Source organism: Biomphalaria glabrata, chromosome 3 (genome assembly GCF_947242115.1).
Source record: "Biomphalaria glabrata chromosome 3, xgBioGlab47.1, whole genome shotgun sequence".
NCBI classification, from domain to species: Eukaryota; Metazoa; Mollusca; class Gastropoda; family Planorbidae; genus Biomphalaria; species Biomphalaria glabrata.
The window spans coordinates 11,988,489-12,008,670 of record NC_074713.1 but is presented as its reverse complement, the minus strand read 5'-3'; the positions used below and the strand labels follow the sequence as shown (position 1 = coordinate 12,008,670).

The 20,182-nt window shown below is 32.8% G+C and overlaps 1 protein-coding gene across 3 annotated transcripts in view; it reads left to right on the top strand.

Annotated features, from left to right (window-relative positions):
- Nucleotides 1-20,182, top strand: part of LOC106062065 (uncharacterized) — a 105,451-nt gene that overhangs the window by 62,522 nt on the left and 22,747 nt on the right. For all 3 annotated transcript variants that reach the window (XM_056023347.1, XM_056023345.1, XM_056023346.1), the window contains 10 exons: nt 1,130-1,165; nt 2,642-2,839; nt 3,850-3,867; nt 4,595-4,747; nt 5,482-5,566; nt 10,774-10,984; nt 12,575-12,722; nt 17,919-18,102; nt 19,026-19,149; nt 19,467-19,620. In XM_056023347.1, the coding sequence (XP_055879322.1) occupies nt 1,130-1,165; nt 2,642-2,839; nt 3,850-3,867; nt 4,595-4,747; nt 5,482-5,566; nt 10,774-10,984; nt 12,575-12,722; nt 17,919-18,102; nt 19,026-19,149; nt 19,467-19,620 (1,311 nt within the window). The remainder of the gene's footprint in view (nt 1-1,129; nt 1,166-2,641; nt 2,840-3,849; nt 3,868-4,594; nt 4,748-5,481; nt 5,567-10,773; nt 10,985-12,574; nt 12,723-17,918; nt 18,103-19,025; nt 19,150-19,466; nt 19,621-20,182) is intronic.

The window sequence follows — 20,182 nt, the reverse complement described above, 5'->3', positions numbered from 1 at the left end:
AGCCCGACATATCGGTCTCGCACACCTTACCTTAAACCCGATGTCCGTAATTAAAAATCCGAAGAATAAAACACGTCACGTAGGACTATTCAACTTGTGTTAAATGACAATAATCTCGAACCCATGAGTTTTGTATTTTTAAATGGTAAATTGATTTACAAAATGAAAAGAATTTTTATTGATTCAGGTACTCGTAGTCTAATACAAATAAATAAACTTTGCTTGAGCAGGGAACCATATTCTCAATGATTCTAAGAAATGAACTAGATCTAGAAAATGATTACAATGATACTAATGATAGGGAATTGGAGATATACTCGACGATCAAATCTAGATGAAATCGGTACAGTTGCAGTAAATAAAAACATAAGATCTACATCTATACCAGCACCAGAATCATCAAAGGAATGAGGGGTCTACATGCTGAGAAGACTGGCATACCATGAAAGAATATAATAGATAAAGATTCAAATAAATTTCTCTCGAAATAAAATAGTTCATTTAAAAGTTTTAATATCATTAGTTTGTTTTTAAGCATGCTTGTGATAAGCGTAATTTTTCCCCAGGAGCCTAGGGGAATAGGAAACTAATGGCAGGGCACTGTGAGGGGCCCAAGGGTTAAGCAGCTTCTGACTCGAAGACAGGCCTTATAATCATTATTAGCACTCTTCCTTAATCTTCAAACTTATAAACACTATAACATATCCCTGTGCAATTAAAATTTAAGAGAAATCTAAAGATATGAATTTGAATTGCTTAAATAAAGTAATAGATTTTAAATGGTACAATTTTTTGGGTCTTGATGACAAAGAAGAAAAAGAAATGTAAAATAGAATGTATATTTGTATTATATGTAAAATGGGTACTCTCTTTCAAATAGATACTTCCTCATTAAGTAATTTAAATATTTGCACCATAAATATTTGCACCAAAATAAAATTTTTTTTTTTTTTAACATTGTTAACAAATTCTGAAACTTTTTTTTTGTCTTTTAGTTTTTAGCTGTGTTTTTTTTTTCAATGCCAACTAATTGAAGTAGGTCACATTTTAAGTAGCAAGATTATAATGCTTGTTAAATTCAAATGAAGATATTTGAAATACTCTTAAAATTCTTTTTTTTTTGCTGCAGCTAAGAGGATGAATGAGTTATCCAACACAAAAATGTGTAAGTTTTGTTTATTTTTTAGAATTTTATATCTCTTATTTAGAACTCTTTTTCTCTTTTCTAGAACTCTTTTTCTCCTCTCTAGAGCTCTTTTTCTCTTCTCTAGAACTCTTTTTCTCTTCTCTAGAAATCTTTCTCTCTACTTTAGAACTCTTTTTCTCTTCTCTAGTAGCTCAAGATGATGTCAAGTTTTAAATTTTGCTGATGCAGACTCATTGAAAAAGTCAAGTAGATGCCTTAGGAATGGAAATAAAAATTTAAAATAATGATTAAAGAAGAAATTGAACATAAATACAAGCAACAATAAACTAGCGAAAACAAAAAAATTGGGAAAACATTAACATATGTATATCTTTATATATAGATATAATAATATTTATAACTTGTATTATCGTTAAGGAAATTTGTCTTGCAATTGTTCATTATGTATGGGCTTCTTCAGTCATGAAGCCACTATGGATCATCTTGTGGAAATGAAATGAATACCTGGGCATTACTGCAGCATTGTCTATAGTCAGAATGAGTCAGCCATATAGCTATTCCCCCATCTCCATGCAGCTGATTTATCCTAAAGAATGGCAAGTGCCAATACAGTTTGGGACCAGCAGCATCACAGGCTCTGCCAGGGTGTAGCACTATGTGCTGCAAGCTAAGGGTTGCTGGCTCCTGATTTTTCCTAAATGATGACTCCTGAAGCCTTTCCCGTGTTTGGGTATAACTGCAAGGCAGCAGAGGTTTGAATTCAGTTTTCCTTCTACTAGGTGGGTAGCCAGTCAAGGCTAACAAACACCTCCTGCCTGAAGCTTACTGGTTTAGGTGTCATTTACTTATCCTTGCCCTTTGCCCCTGCATCTCAAATAACCTCTGATAATAATGAGTCCAACTCATGATCGTCTGGTGTGGCTCAGATATTGGGTCAGGCAGAACTGTTTTACCAACAGGAGAATTGCTCATTTAAGTTTACAGCTTAATTGCTATGTACTTACTGAAACTTCTATGTGTAGTATATATATGTTGTCCCATTGTTCTGTTGAAAGGTGTACAATTAAAATAGGTCCTTTGTTTGTCCAATATATATTAGCAACTGTTTGTGTCAGTTTTGTTAAGATTGTTAGAGTGGTGTTTCAGGGTAAGTCATTTGTCCTTAAAGTCTGGGTGGCAAAGTGTAAGAGTGGAGTAAACAGTAGTGATCAAAAAGATTTTTTGGTGGGAATCCTGATGGTTCAGTTGTTTGTTTGCCTCATTCTGTGTTGATACTACAGAGAATTAATAAATTTAACATGTATGCATTGTTCTGTTATAAATTTTTTTACAAAGATTCTTCTTGTTAATATTACTTGAGCCACAGTTAATTTTAAACATTTCTGTAAAGATGTAGTTCATATTGAAATCTGAAGCCATAAGGGAATTTGTTATTGAAAGTTGTACTAGTTACAAATTCACAGTGCCCTGCAGTAGTTGGCTTTTTCTTTAAAGCATTCTGGGTTGGTGGTAACACTGACGTTTTGTCCGTCAAGAAGAGCAATGATAAATCACGATGTCAACTGGATGCACCAAGACTTATTGATCCCAAGAGCTTTGAAAGTCAAACAGGTTGCTTCCAAGTCCACAGCGGTGGTGGCGTCACATTGAACCCAAATTGCAAGGCCCTTCAGCCATCTATTTGTGAATACAGTAAGTTTGAAATTATTCCTTTCACTGTCTTAATATAGTGTGAGTTTATTAAATAGCCTAAATCATGGACGTGTTCTTTCTGTGACTTCAAAAAACAGCAATAAAAACAAACGACAACTGCTTTAAAAGACATGAAAGAAATGTAAAAACTGTGAAACAATGAGATAAAAACCTTTCTTATAAATCTTGGTCAATCTGTTTCAATGCAAATCAGTTGTAACTATGGTTAATAGATAATAATAATATAATAATAAACTGTGTAAGGCACTTGGAGACTTTTTTTAAATTAAAAAACTTACATTTAAGCAACAGTCTTTTGAATGTAAGTAATAGAATTCAATGTAAATAATTTTGTTGTCTTTTGAAATAACATGCTATAATGCTTTTCAGGAATAAAAAAAAACATAAGCAGTACTATTGATAAATGGAAAATTAAATGTGAACTTCCTTTATGAAAATTTATATTGCAACATAGATATTTTTGAACTGTCAATGAAAGGATGTTAATCAGGAGACTCTTTAGTTTATTTTTGTATGCATCTAACTTTTGGTGGAATTTCTTTTCAAAGCAAAATTGAAAATTGTTTTCTTATCTTTACTATAAAAAAAAAGGGTCAACAAAAAAAAGTAAATGTTGAACTGTGACTGTTTAATGAATGTGCATTAATGTGTTCAACATTTTATTATGCTATATTTTTTTTAAAGTGCATTTGCTCATGTATACAACAATATTTTGGTGTGATAACATTGAAATGAAAATATTTTGAAAACATTGTCAGCACCCTAACATCTTTAGAATTAAATTTTCCTGATTTTAGCAAAAAGAGTATTCTCATGCTTAACTTAAGCAATAGGTTTAGATTTGATAAAAAAAAATAGACAAAACCTTTAAAATGAACATTACACTAAAATTGACTCACAGTTGCAATTAGACTCATTAAGTTTTGAAGAGAATATTTATTTTGCAAATTTTATTTATGCTTTTTCTTTTTTCTTTTTCCAAATGCTAGTCAAGGATCCTAATACTGGTAAGAGTTTTTTAAAAAGTTTAATAAATTATTTCATAGCAAAAATAGTGTCAATGTTCCTTAACATTACATTAATGTTTAGCAGCTATGATGCAGGGCTTGAATTTTGAAGTAGATGGGTTGTTTAATTGAGGATCTTATGATTTCTTGAGTTCACTCGACCCTAAAGGCATTAACAAATTTTTTGGGGGATGTTAGGGGCTGTAATTCACATATAAGCCTCAATAAATTTGACCATAGAAGAGGCTAAATTGAACATTATTTGCATCAGGAAGTTATTTTTACTCTACAATTAAAGCTTTATAGACTTTAAACAAGCAAAATATTTTTAAAAATCCTTTTTTTAAAAAAAAAGAAAGCTTTCTATCTTATCTTATCTTATATAATACAGCCGTTACTTTAAAAAAAGGGGAAAGAACTCTGCCCTTAAAACTATATCAATATATACAAGCTATTTCCCTTATTCAATATCAAACTAAATAATTAATTACCAATAATTAATTGGCTAAATGGTTAAATATTTTTTTATTGATTCATGTTGTTAGGTACATTAAATAATTTTTTAAAAATATCAATGTGATCATAGAATGAGGGAGTAATGCCAATGAATAATTGTGCAAAATTTCCACTTTATCAGTGAATGGGTGTAGGAGAAATAACCTGTATGTACCTTTACAAGACAGTCAGAGTGAATTGATACAGGCTTTGTAAAAAATATTTTTTTCAGTTTTAACTACATCAGCTAATATTTGTGATGATTTGGCTGCTAGAGGAGTTACTGCCTGTGATGGTGGCAAAATATGTAAACCAACAAGAAACCACTTCACTTGTGTGTGTCCTCCTGGGTCTGTTGAGAACTCTGAGACTAAATCATGTGTTGGTAAGGAAGTTTGGGCTATATTTTGATGTTTTTTTGTTTGTTATTGCTACATGTGTTCATGTTATTTCTATCAATATATTTATTTGTTGTTAGATTTTGCTGATTAATTTCTTAAACTAAAATCCTTAACAGAAAGATGACAGCAGAAATGTTAAGCTGATTTAAACATTTTTATTCACAATTAAGCCTATTGACTATAGGGGCAGGGTCTATGTTAATAGCTTTTTTTTTATAGCACATCTTTCATGCTATAGCGTGCTCAGTGCACTATGTTCTCATCTTTTTTGTGGATCTGTGGAAGAGGTTTCCATACTGTCTTTTTTTGGCACTCAGCTAACACAACTCAGCTTGAGTCTGGATTTGAATTTGATAGGCCAAGTGATTTATGCCACTAAGCAAGAGAGCTCAGGAGCTAATGGAGGAGTTATTGAAGTTTTTAATGGAGTCCATGAATCATTCAGCTAAAAGTAGCCGTTAGCCTTCACTTGAGAAAGAGATTGATCTTTGTGCTGGACGCACAACACTCGCATAAACAGTAAACAAGTAAAACTGTTGGTTGCCTACATCTGCTCTGGATCTTTAGTTCTAAAAAAAAGAGAACTTAATTTCTTTACCAGAGTAATTATATTTTGCTATTGACTGAATACTCTGCTATACAGGCCTAGTTAGTTTACATAGTTTATCAATTATGTCTATATGTTCTATGTAACGACATACCTTTGCTTATGTCGTAGGTTTCTGCGGTCAGTGCTCTGCTTGGGGTGATCCTCACTTCACTACTTTCTGTGGAGCAAAATACAACTACATGGGTCAATGCAAGTTAGTGAACATTATGTCTGTCTCAATATTTATATTTCAGAACATGGCACTATTACCTAGTCACCTGCACTTGTCTCAATAATAGACATATGTTGCACAACTTGGGTTTCAATTATGAATGCTTATTAAATATGTTATTTTGTGCTCACATCATTAGTTTAAGCTTTTTAAAAAAATCCTTATATAAAGATATTATTAATTGCTACTGTATTTGACCATATATTTAACAAAATACAACAGCCTGTGGAGTTTAGGGAGAGAATAATTGTGACAGTCTCATTTACACCTAAGGGAGAGAATAATTGTGATTGTCTTCAAAGTTTTGGAAAAAATCTTAAACTAAAGAGATATTATTTATTCCTTTGTTAAGACAAACTTCTTTTCTTTCCAAGTAGCAAGATAATATAAATGAAGAAAATTCAGACAGTTAAAATATGAAATTAGATTGTAAATTGTAATCTAGCATGTTTCCTCAAAATGGACTGTAATTTACTGTCAATGTGTCAACACTTTTTATATAAAAAGTCCTAGTATTTGCAATTATTCTTTCTTACATAAATAAGTGGAAATGTTTCTGATTTCATAATAATATAATGTGTATACAAACAGCTCATTAAGAAAGTTTAAAATCATATTCTCATTGCAAAGTTATTCAAAATTTCATTTTCACATTATTTGTTCTTATAGCTTAAACCTTGCTCTGTAGACATTTATGATCATAAAACTTTTACTACAGACTTTAATGTGATCAAAAAACTTACTCTGTAGAATTGAATATGATCATGAAATTTGTTCTGCAGACTTTAATGTGATCATATAACCTGCTCTGCAGACTTTAGTATGATCATATAACCTGCTCTGCAGACTTTAATATGATCATACAACCTGCTCTGCAAACTTTAATATGATCATAAAACCTGCTCTGATGATCATAAAACTTGTTCTGCAGACTTTAATATGATCATAAAACTTGCTCTGCAGACTTTAATGTGATCATAAAACTTGTTCTGTAGACTTTAATGTGATCATAAAACTTGTTCTGCAGACTTTATTGTGATCATAAAACCTGCTCTACAGACTTTACTATGACCATATAACCTGCTCTGCAGACTATAATATGATTATGCTAATGATTAAACTAATATCTTTAAATTATATATTTAACTTAATTCAGCATTTTTTCCACTAATTAATTCAAACTAACTGTAACTAACAACTCTTAGCTTAGGACTAGATCTAGTCTATATTTATTATTATTATAATTATTATTTTAGATCTAGAATCTAGATTTCTAGTCAGTCTTGAGTCTAGTGTTAGACTTAGACTTTAATTAAGGCTTTAGATCTACTAATCATCTACTAATACTACTAATAATAACTAATAGTAATATTCTATATAGTTAATTATACACGTAAATATATTGATCTAGAATTAGATCTAGAATCTAGATCTAGTCTAGGTCTATATTTTGAATTTAATAAACCATTTCATTTGATTTAATTGTCATTGTAAATTAGCTTTCAATTTAGATTTAGACATAAATTAGGCATTGTAAACCCTAAACTAGATTTAGACTAGACCCCTTTAAAAACTAAAATCTACAACAGTCATCATGAAATTGCTCTGGCTATTTATCCTAATAATTACTAAATACACACTAGCTGAACACAGAACCAGATCTACCTTAGTCAACACTAAACTTAAAAAGGAAACAACAGTCATAATCAATCATCACACTTTAGATCAAAGCAACTTAAAAAATAACCTAACATACACATCCATAACACTAAAGAAGATTACCCATCACAAATGGAAGTTCTCTATTAGACACAGCAGAAATAAATACCTATCACTGTTAATATTAATAGCAGGAGATGTAGAGTCAAATCCAGGGCCTAGATCTAAAGATAGATGCAACATCTGCAAAAAAGTATGCACCATGAAACAAAAAGCCATTCAATGTGACACCTGCGATGAATGGTACCATGCATCATGTCTCCATATGAATACACCTGTGTATTATGCCTTAGGCAACAAAGATGCATCATGGCACTGTGTACCGTGTGGGTTACCTCAGTTTACATCAGGACTGTTTGATTCCTTTGATGCGGACACTTCTAACCCATACAACATCCTAAACACCATCCCAAACCAAACTCACCAACCACTAGCCAGATCCACTCCTGTTAAATCTAAATCTACTAAAATTAATACAACAGCCTCACTAAACAAACCTACTAAAGAAGTAACACCAAAATACCTTAAAATCTTAGTAATAAATTTTCAAAGCATTAGGAACAAAACAGCAGACTTAGAAATTTTATTAGAATGTGAGAAACCAGACATAATTGCAGGCACAGAAACTTGGCTACATACTGAAATTTATAATGCAGAAATTTTCAATAGTAATTATGAAATTTTTAGAAAAGATAGGGCTGATAATCATGGAGGAGTTCTTTTAGCAATAAAAAACACTCTTATAGCAGAAGAAATTACCTTACCTAACCCAAAAAATATAGAATCAACATTTTGTAAAATTAATACCACCTCAACATCCCTAATAATAGGCAGCATTTACAGACCACCAAATTCTAGTTTAGAATACATGCAGGAACTATGTAATCAGATTACTACACTTAAAGAGACAAATAAAAATGCAGTTTTTTGGATTATGGGTGATTTCAACCTACCTGATATAAATTGGAAAACACTAACCATAGATAAACACCAAAACCTTAAGGACATAAATGAGCTTTTCATAGAAACTTTACACAACCTAAGTTTAGATCAAATCATTAAAAAGCCAACTAGATTAAACAACACATTAGATCTCTTCTCAACCAACAGACCTGGATTAGGAGTTGATTATGATATTATCCCTGGTCTATCAGACCATGAGATCATAAAAATACACAGTCAGATAAAAGCAGTAGCCAATACAAAACCCAAAAGAAAAATATTACTCTGGAATAAATGTAACCTAACACAACTACACCAAGCTGCATTAAACTTTCAACAAACATTCTTATTAGAAAAAGACATTAACCAACCAGTCGATGACCTCTGGAATTTCATTAAAAACCATCTTAAAAGCATTATAGAAAATCATATACCAACTAAATACACATCAAACAAAATAAATAAATGCTGGTTTAATAATAGACTAAAGAAGCTTTGTAAACAGAAGGAAAACCTATATAGAAAATTTAAAGAAACTAATGCAGAAAGAGTTTACAAAAAGTATATAAAAATTAAACACTTAACCCAAAAAGTAAGCAGACAGCTGCAGAGTGAATACATAAACAATGTAATATCTAAAGATAACAACAAAAACCTATGGTCATACATTAAGTCTAAGAAAATGGAAACAACAGGCGTAGCGCCATTAAAAGATGAACATAACATAATACATAATGATAATGAAACTAAAGCAAACATCCTAAACAAATACTTTGCATCAGCATTCTCAGCCCCACCTCAGCCCCAGGAGACAAAGACATATTACTGAATTTGAACCAAGTAGACAACATAGAAGATATAGTAGTACAAGAAAATGGAATTCAAAAACTATTAGCCAACACCAAACCAAATAAAGCTTCTGGACCTGATGGTATTCCAGCTAGATTACTCAAAGAACTAAGTAATGAGCTAGCCCCAGTGTTCAAAATATTCTTTCAGGCTTCTCTTAACCAGGGCAGAGTACCAAAGGACTGGAAAGAAGCTAATGTCACCCCCCTATTTAAAAAAGGAGAAAAATCTGACCCAGGAAACTACAGACCAGTATCACTTACCAGCATCACATGTAAAATCCTAGAACACATAATATGTAGCAACATCATAAACCACTTAGACAAACATAATGTCCTCACACCATACCAACATGGCTTTAGGAAATATAGATCATGTGAAACACAACTAATAGGACTAATTGATGATTTCTCAAAAGGTTTAGATAATAGTGAACAAATAGATGCTATCTTACTAGATTTTTCTAAGGCTTTTGACAAAGTTCACCACCATAGTTTGCTTAAAAAATTAAAATATTTCGGCATTAATGGTCCACTGCATCAGTGGATTAAAGACTTTCTGATAGGGAGAGAACAAACTGTAATAATAAATGGCTCTAAATCAACACCGATAACAGTAAACTCAGGTGTACCTCAAGGAACAGTCTTGGGTCCACTACTATTTTTAATTTACATAAATGATTTACCAAATTGCATTACTTCAGGAACAAAAGTCAGATTATTTGCAGACGATTGCATAATATATAGAACAATAAAAACAACACAAGACACAGATATTTTACAAAGAGAATTAGATGAATTACAGAAATGGGAATCAAATTGGAGCATGTCTTTCCACCCAGAAAAATGTCAGTTGTTAAGAGTAACAAAAAAACTAAAACAAATTAATTCCACTTATCTTATTCATGGCAAACCAGTAACACAGACTAAAAAAGCAAAATACCTAGGTGTTATAATAAATGAAAAACTGTCATGGAATCCACATATTGATGAAACTACAAAAAAATCAAACAAAGCATTAGGATTTATTAAAAGAAATTTCTATAAATCAAATAAGAACATAAAACTAAAATGTTATTTAACCTTGGTTAGGCCAATAATAGAATATGCATCCTCTGTTTGGGACCCCTCAACTCAAGAAAACATTAAGAAACTAGAACAGACACAAGATAGAGCAGTGCGATTCATAACAAACGAATATTCACATTTGACTAGAGTAACACCTTTAGTAAAATCACTAAATTTAGAAAGCCTTCAGGACAGAAGGCTCAAAACAATAATACATAAAACACTGAACCATAATCTTCAAATACAAAAACAAAATTTAATAAAATACTCTGAAAGACACAAAGATAAAGGCACATTCCTCGTCCCATATGCTAGGACAAATTTGTACAAATACTCCTTCTTTCCTAGTGCTATTAGAGCATGGAATGGGTTGCCTGAGCTAGCCAGGAAAACCAGTGACTTGGCAGAATTTAAGTCATTGGTTAATATGCATGACTAAATGCATGACGCGTAGGACATAATCATCTTCTTTTTTGAAGTAACGTCTGTATTATATAAGATAAGATAAGATATGCTGGCCACCATAATATTAAAAAAAAAACTAATTTGAATTTATAAATATTTCTTTAAAAAAGTTTCTTTAAAGTTACTTTATGTTTTTCATTACTTTAGATACGTGTGGGTTCGTCTGACAAAAGATTACAATGGCAACTCCCCAAAATATCAGGTAGCCACACAGCACAAAAGCTGTGGGGAGAAAAAAGGAGCCACCTGTATTGATATTGTTTACATTACTATTGAGAACTGCCCAGTCATTAAGAGTGGAACTGAAGTCAAAGAAAACTTTGAGATCACATTTAAAGTTGGAGATTCAAAGTTCACGGTAAAGACCAAATAGGATATAGTATTGTTACTCACTTACATGTGTTCTTAAAATAGCTTCTTCTTGGTTTATAAAGATTGTATTATTTGGGTTTATATAAACCATTTCACCACTAAGCAGTTGTCAGAAACTATCTACCCCATCCTTAAGAGAAGGGATATAACTCTGTATCAATTATCTAAAAAAATCAATTTTTTGAGTAAATTCACGGAAAAAAAATTATAAAACCTAACAAAAACCTTTTATAATAGAGAAAAATAAGCCTAGGGTTAAGCATCATGTTTGAAGTCATAAATAGGCCTACAAAACTCAAAAACATTAAAATTTCATGTTATATTTAGTTGCCTTCCAATCTCCCGTTTGACTAGATCTAACATATCAATACTGGAGCTAGCATCGATTTTTAAAATTCATTTTCACTTACTATCAAATGGCTCAACTTACATCAATCATAATATCCTTATTCTACAGCTGAAACATTAATATTCCCATTAAGGGGAGGTATCCCTGAAAATCTTATTTTTGTTATTTCTTAAGCTAGGTCTTTGAAATTTGTTATGGTAACATATAATGATATTCTAAAATAAATAATGCTAAAAAAAAAGTTTTTTGAATGATGGTTGCCATGGTAACAGCGGCCATTTTGTTTATTGTATACAAATTAAAACTCTGAATTTTGTAAAAAATATAGATTAGAAATACATGAAATTAAATTAAAAGATAAGAAAAAAGGATCCTCTAAATTGGTACAACGTCAGAATTAAAGATTTAAGTATGTTAAATTTTTTACAAATTTTTGAATTTTTAGTATTTTTTAGACCTAAAAAAACAGGATAAATATTAATTAAAAATGCTTTTTAAAAAAAAAGTAAATAAAATATTGAAAAACAATCATTGTACGAGTAAAGTTAATGATGTCCTTAAGAAGTGTTTCAAATTTCATCAAAATCTATCAAGTAGTTTAGGAGAAATTCCTAGTAAAGCACAATGACATGTGCAAAAACTAACATTTTGAGAAAAATGAGTTTAAAGTATAAATTTTATTAAGATTTTGTCTCATAGACCTTTCAAAAACATTAAAAACACATGTTTTAGACACAGATTTAAGCAATAAAAATGATTATAATGTAAAGAAAAATGATTGATCTACTTAATTATGTTATTAGTTAAAAATCGATATCCTAGACCTAAAACTCAATTTTCTCTAGGGATACCTCCCCTTAAAATCTTATTCAATTAAAGCCTACCCAGATTGCACTATACTTATTATAGCTTTTATATAGCGCTACTTTCATGCTTATAGCATGCTCAGAGCGCTTTTGGTCCAATCTCATCTGTGGACCAGTGGGGGGGAGGGGGTATCTGGGAGTTGGTTTTCCGTGCTGCCTTTGGGCGCTAAGTAAACACAACTCTGCCTGAGTCGGGTCTCGAACCTCGAGCCCCCTTCTAGGTAGCCAAGCCAAGCCAAGTTCAAGCGCACTTAGCCTCTCGACCATATATATATATATATAATATATATCATTACTGAAAAATTTAGCAGAAGCAATTTAGAATACAGTTAGAGATGTTATAATGCGTATGTTTGATCAGATAAATGGAAAAACCATAGACCAGACAGACTATACAACAGGATGTGGAATACGCACTGTGGTCAAGCCTGGCTACTTCTTGTTTATTTCATCCTTCATATCTTTGAAAGCTGAAGTTTCAGGCAGCAAACTTGCTGTTGATGTGCCAGGTAAGTTATTGAATTTTTTGTTTGTCTAAATATTACATCTTTTTTTTTGGGTTCTTTTTACTCAACTATCATTTGATAGTTACAAATATTAGGAAGGCTTTATGTTCAAATCTTGATATTTAAATGTAGATAAGTTTGATTCTTGACAGCCAAAATATTAGATACCAATGTAATGCAGCATAAATTTGTAAGATGTATTTCTATAAATGAAGTAAAGTTGAAAAGTTTATAAATCCACTTCATTTATAGATAACATTCTTGTCTTATCTTATAAATTATAAATTACAGGTATTTCAAAAGAGAAGATAATTATGTCAAAATTATGCATTTACAGCTTGATTGCTCATACTCACTGAAGCTTCTCTAGTGTATTTATGTCGTCCTCTTGTCATATCGAGAGATGCACAGTTAGATAGAGCCATTATTTGTCTCATATAGGCCTAACAGCTGTCTGTGTCAGCTCTGTTGAAATTTTTTGAAGTTGGGTGTTGCAAGGAGAGGGGTGGAGCTAGCTGGAGTAGTAATTGCTTACTGGCGAAATACTTTAGATCAGAAAGATGTATTTTGGACATCTCTATGGACTAGATGTTAATTTGCTTGGTAGTGCGTTGCTGCTAGACAGTGTTGCCATTTCCGGGGACATGTGTTTGGGCCTTGGTTGGTGCAGTCCCTTATTTTTGTCACATATAATTCACTTTTTTCTCTGATTAAAAATTTGGTCCCTGGTTCTGCCTTTAATCTCTGTCTAAATGTATGTATCATTCATTTGTTTTAGCACTTAGCTTCACGTTGATATTTCATTCTATTGGGTACATGACATGGGCAGACAGTTCAAGAGCATGACATTTGGCTAGCACTATGACCAACCTATGTTACATTCTCCAACTTATGTCAGCTACCCATGAGCGTCCTAAAAATCCCAAAGTTGAAAATCCTTGTCTTAGAGAGATTTAAACTTGGCACCTGTTGTTCTGAAGCCAAGTGCTTTACCACTCAGCCACCTCGCCCTTGCTGGCCACATGGCACCTTTGTTAATTGTTGGCCATAGCAACAGATCACAAGATCTGAAAAAGGATACTTCTTAAAATATATAGGTCACTGTTATTTTTACAATTTTTCCCTAATCTTGGGACTTTGAAGACAATGCCTTATAATTCCTTTTAAAATAATTATTATAAAGCATTTTTAATGACACATTGTTAGCTCTGGGCTCTTTAGAAACAAATTATTAACATCTTGGGCGTAGCCAGGGTTTGTTTTTTTTGGGTTCAACCCCCCCCCCTCCCGGAATTTAGTAATTGATTTTTTGCTTTGATTTTGTTTATTTTGGGTGACATTTTAATACTATACAATCACTTGCCCCAGCACAGCCAAGGGGTTTTGAGTTTAAAACCCCCTACCAGGAAGGTTTGAGCTTAAAACCCCTATCAGAGGGTTTTGAGTCTAAAACCCCTATCAGGGGGTTTTGAGTTTAAAACCCCTACCAGGGTGTTTTGAGTTTAAAATCCCCTACCAGGGGGTTTGAGTTCAAAACCCCTATCAGGGTGTTTTAAGTTTAAAACCCCCTACCAGCAAGTTTTGAGTTTAAAACCCCCCTACCAGGGGTTTTTGCAGTTAAATCCCTCTCTTCTAAAAACAAAACAAAAAAAAAAAGCAAACCGTCATCAAACGACATTCCCCAAATTCCAAGAGCACAGTTAATGAAGATTTTGATTTTATAACCCTTATTCAATATAAAAAAAAAAATTACACACTCAAAATTCTATGAGTGTTGCCAAAGGGTTTTGAGTTTAACCCCCCCCCCCCCCCCTCTTCATTAGGGTTTGAAGCTAAAAAATACCTCTTAATATAAAAAAAAAGCAATTTATGCACTCAAAATGTTATGAGCATAGGTACATGGGTTTCGACTCAGTTTTGAGTTTAATCCCCAGTCAGCGGTGTCTGAAGTTAAAAATACTTCTTCAATATGAAAAAAAAAGTAAATTGTGCACTTAAAATGTTATGAGCGTAGCTAAATGGGTTTTGACTCAGTTTTGAGTTCAAACCCCTTTCATCTTTAATATTAAAAACAAAGCTAATTATACACTCAAAATTCTATGAGTGTAGTCAAAGGGGTTTTGAGTTTAAACTCCCCTCCATTGGAGTTTGAAGCTAAAAAAATAACTCTTCAATATAAAAAAAAAAAAGCAAATTACGCACTGAAAATGCTATGAGAGTTGCCAAAAGAGGTTTTGAGTTTAAACCCCCTTTCAGCGGGGTTCGATGCTACAAAAATACCTCTTTAATATAAAAAAAAGCAAATTACACACTAAAATTATTTGAGCGTACCCAAGCCAATTGGGGGTTTTGAGTTTAAACCCCTCTCCTACAGATGGCTTTTCTTAAAAGTTTAAAACCCCTCCAGATGGTTTTGAGTTTAAAATCCCCCTAGAGAGAGTTTAGAGGTGGGAAAACCTCCATCTTCAATATTATTCTAAAGCAAACTACAGTTACCAAATTCTATGACCGTAGCTAAATGGGGTTTTGAATTAAAAAAACAAAACAACTCCAGAGATTTTTAGTTTAAAATCCACAACAGATGATTTTGATGATAAAACTTCCCTTTTCGATATAAAATCTAAAGCAAACTACAGTCACCTAATTCCAAGAGCGTATTCAAGAGAGGTTACACATTTCTAGCAGTGGCGGGGCTCCATTAATAAAGTGCCGAAATTGAAAATAACTAAATGTGGCTCAACAAAGATGGCTAAGACAGGTTTTAGGAGTCAGTTATAGAGATCGGGTCTAAATCAAGGAAATCCTATGCCGAATTTGAAGTCGACACCTTAGTAAGGTTGTGACAGAGAGTCGCATGAGGTTTGCGGAACATGTCTTCCGACAAAATGAATTACGCATACTAAAGGTTGCGATGACATCCTAGTACAACTTAGCGCCAGTAAGGCAGTAAGAATGCATTTTAGGTTTTTGAAATAAAACTTTTTAATAGCAGGAAAATTTACTGTAGATACCTCAGAATATTAATTTTGTTGGCTTTCAATACCAGAAGTAGTGCTTGGCCGCAGGGCTTAGCCCCGTGCTGGGGGAGCTCCATGCGCTCCCCAAAACCCTTGCTGGCAATGGTGTGGAATCTACAATTTCTCCACTAACTTCAGGAAAATACATTCTAGGGCATAATAAACGTCTTCCGAAAGAATGAAGGGTCAGAATGTAATAAAGATCATGTACACACACAGACATACATACTATTAATTTTTTTTTTCATTTGGGGGGGGGGGGGGAGAAAAAAAAATCCCCCCCCCCCCCCCAAACCCTCCCCCCCAAAAAAATCATTAAACAGGACTAACCTTTTTTTACATGTGTAAAATATTTTGAAGCATAAAGAAAATTAGCTGTTATCTGTGTTTCACTACTAGGAATATAATAATAATAATAATCTTTATTGTCCGTAAGGAAATTTGTCTTAAAATTTGTGCATAGCATCAAACAAAACATTATAACTATAAAAAAAAAACACAAAATGTGCATTCACACCAGACTCACTCATAATTTAAATGTGAAAAGTTTATATCAGATTGTTTCTATTTAATGATTTGATTGCCAGGGAACAAAAGAGTGTTTGTGTCTGTTTGTCTTTGCTATCGGTGTCTTGTATCTCTTTTGTGATGATAAAATCACAAAATCCTGACCCAAATGGCGATTTTTTATTTCTATAACTTTTTTTTTAGCTTTTTTATGGATGTTTGTCTCAAAAAGCTGTCCAAATGGAATTTGTTTTTTGCCAATGACTTTACCAGCAGCATTTAGGAATGTACCATACTATTTACAGCATTGAAAAAGTTGGTGGATGTTTTTTGATCTTCCAGTGATAAGGTTAGGGTTATAACATCTCCCTCTCCACAACACTCATTTTAACTCTTGAAGTTTTGTATTCTGTAGATGCTTTGATCCCCTCTCTCTCTCCCCCCCCCCCCCCCCCCCCAAGAAAAAGCCCTTAATACATATAATTTGTATTCTTCTGCCTCATTTCTTGTTCTACAAAATTAAATATTTGAAGGAAAAGGAAGAATGAGTGAAAGCTTTGAGTGAGAGAGAAAGAGAGGGAGAGAGAGACAGTAATTGTTGTGGCCTCCTTCAGTCGTAAAGCAACTATGGTTCATCTCAAACATTTTTCATGTGACTGTGGAGCCCTATTTTGGAGAGACTCTCCTGTACACAAATATCGCAGGTTAAGGTGACTTTCGCTTTGGTGGTAGAGGAGCTAGCCGTATTTTGCATGGTACACTTTTCTTCCAGAGCTGAGGCCCATGTTTTTTTGCTGTCCATAGCTTTCTTGTTCACTGTCTCTCTCCATCTAGTGCAGTCTAGGGCTATGTCTTCCCAATGGTCAGTATCGATGTTCACTATTTTGAGGTCCCGTTTTATTACATCCATGTAATGGAGGTTACCACTGACAGGAGAAGGGGCAAAGGCAATAATGATTACATAGTTAGGATCAATTTTGAACAAGTGGGTCAAGTGTTCTTTTGGCATCATATGGCACTACAAAAGGATATCAGATTTCAGAGATTTGGGAAACATATGATAAAACCTTTTCATCAAGGTTGACAGTCATTTCACCATTTTTTTATGCAGTAATATCCTTAATGTTAATTCTTTTTCAATTTAAAGTAAAAGCTGTTACAGAAAACTAATTATAACACACATAAGACTAAGGTCTTGGTGAGAAGAACTTTATAAAAATGTTAATAGTTATAGTCAGTTCTGACCTCTTCTGCACACTTGCTATAGTAATAAAAAGATGTACATTGTTACTTAAAGTGTCTGACTCTGAGATTATGAAAATCACTAAGTTATTTTGGTATCATTTTGGGAAGGTGGTAATCCCCAGATGAAAAGAAGGCTGTGTAAAAAAAAATCACAACTTAAATACCCATTTTATGATTACCTTACATTTTAATCAGATAATTATCAGTATCGTCATCGAGAAGTACATAGAAGTCAAACTCATAAAGTGCAGGTTGTGAATGTGTGTGAGTGATTGCTGTTCGAATTTTTTCATCCGTATTGTTTTTGTAAAGTAGTTACGCCGAGGTTGTCAATTGTAGTCAAACTGAATTTTCATTTGATTGGATCAATAAAATTATCTTATCTTATCTCTTATAATAATCATGCAAACTTTGACACTTTTTTATTCAGAGACCTCTAGAGGCTTTACTGAGGGTCTTTGTGGTAACTGTGGCAAATGTGACAAGAGACAGTTTCAACTTGCCAATGAGACTATCATCTCTATACCTGGAAAGAGTGATGATTGGGATGACAAGCTCATGACTCAGGCAGCTGACACTTGGATTCTCCCTAACCCACTGAATGATGTTGAAGAGTAAGATCTAGTTTTTTTTTTTATGTAGTCAAGCTTGATTGTCCAATAACATTGAGACGAATACTTGAAGCTGGTTTAGTTATGGCCAACATGTAGACAGGCTAAATATGATTTAGCATAGTAAATATAGTTTGAAGTCAAGCTTATATTGTATACACATTTTACTGGCCACCAAATATGTCAACTCCTTACTGAGTGACATTGGATTGTACTTATTAAAATAATTAAAGATGCCTTGCTTCACTTGAGCTGGTGTATTACTTTTTATCTCGTATGTCTACTTCATTCAGCACAGCACAACAAATATTAATAGTAATAACATAAGACCTTGATCGGCAGACAATATTTATTTCCAATAAAATAAAATAACCATTCACTGGCACTTCCAGCCACAAAGAGATACATATTATGCTTCACAAATCCAATGAAATATTCTAAGTACACAACTGATACTAAATCACAGAATCAACTACATTAAACATCCTTACAGCTTAAGGACCTGGCCACTACTAACTGACCATGTGATTTAACACCCCACAATTCAACTGTGGATTCTTGTCTCTCATGTGAAACACAAATAGAGAGTTGACTTCGTGCTTGGCAACTAATACATTTACAATAGCTATAATTAATGATGTGACAGTACATTAACTTGAATTCAATTTATATTAAATATGATAAATCAATCACTTTATGTGGTATACTTTGATAGAGGTTGAAGACTGCTATTTCTTGTTACCTTATACATATATATATATATGACCTAAACTTTTAGAATATGATATAGTAATGGAGTTTACCAGCTTCCTTCACATGTCTTTTAGTCTCTTGGACTGTTGGGGACACTGATTGTTATGTGGTCTTTATGCATACAAAATCCTTAATTAATAAGTTGTTAATTCTTAGAATCTATCCCTACACAGATGTAAAAAGGCAACTGCTCCACCTGATGATTGTGCAGCTGATGTAAAAACACAACTTTCTAAAAACACAGAGTGTGGCTTCTTCACAGATTTAACTAGTCCATTGAGTGCATGCTTAGACTTTGTAAGTCTCCTATTATTCATAATCAAACTAGTATGTGTTGAACAAAATATTTTTACTCCAAAGTATTCAGATCTTTTTTTTTCCATAATTTAATATTTTTCTTTAAATCAATTTTAAAAGTTTTGATTTTACTTTATCAATTCTTATTATTTAGCCTTTTTTTTTAAGTTATTGATTCTGGTTTAGGCAACTCACTCTAGGAAAGTACTCCTTTGCATTTGTCTGAACATAAGGGATAAAAAAAAGTTTTTAAAATAATTTTTTTGAGTATTTTATTTATGTTTTGCAACCTAAAACTATGAATTTTCCTTTGCTAGTTGAAAGTAGATCGTGCATATCTGCAAGGGACCTGCATCTACGACAGTTGTCACGGAAGCCCTAATGCCAAATGTTTAGCTGCCAAAGCACAGGCTGACCTTTGTGCCAGTAAAGGATTCACTGTGGGCAAATGGAGAAGTACTGGATTTTGCCGTGAGTAGATGACCATACTATGTATTTTTAAAAATTTGTTTTAGCTGACAAGTTTGGGAGCATGAAGGCTGAGTGGTAAAACACTTGGCTTCTTAAACAAGGGCTCTCAGGTTTGAATCCCGGTGAAGACTGGGATTTTGAATTTCTGGGATTTTGAATTTCTGAATTTTCAGGATGCCCCTGAGTCTACCCAGCTCTAATGGAAAAGTAAAGGCGGTTGGTGATTGTGCTGGCCACATGACATCCTCATTGACCACAGTATCAGATGATCTATGCATTATCTGCTCCATAGATTACAAAGTCTGAAAGGGATACTTTACTTTTTTTTAAGCTGACAAGTTAAATTATTTTTAAAATATACTTACATCCAGTGAGATTTTTTTTTAAAGTATGAATACACATTTACTATAATGGTAAAATAATTACAGTTTTCTATAAATTAAATTTACTTTGGTCATTTATAACAAAAATTAGAATTTTTCAAAATGAAAAAACTTCAAAAGAATTAACCCAATTTCACGTATATATAAGTTCCATTTCAAGAATTGAAGCGTCATCATTA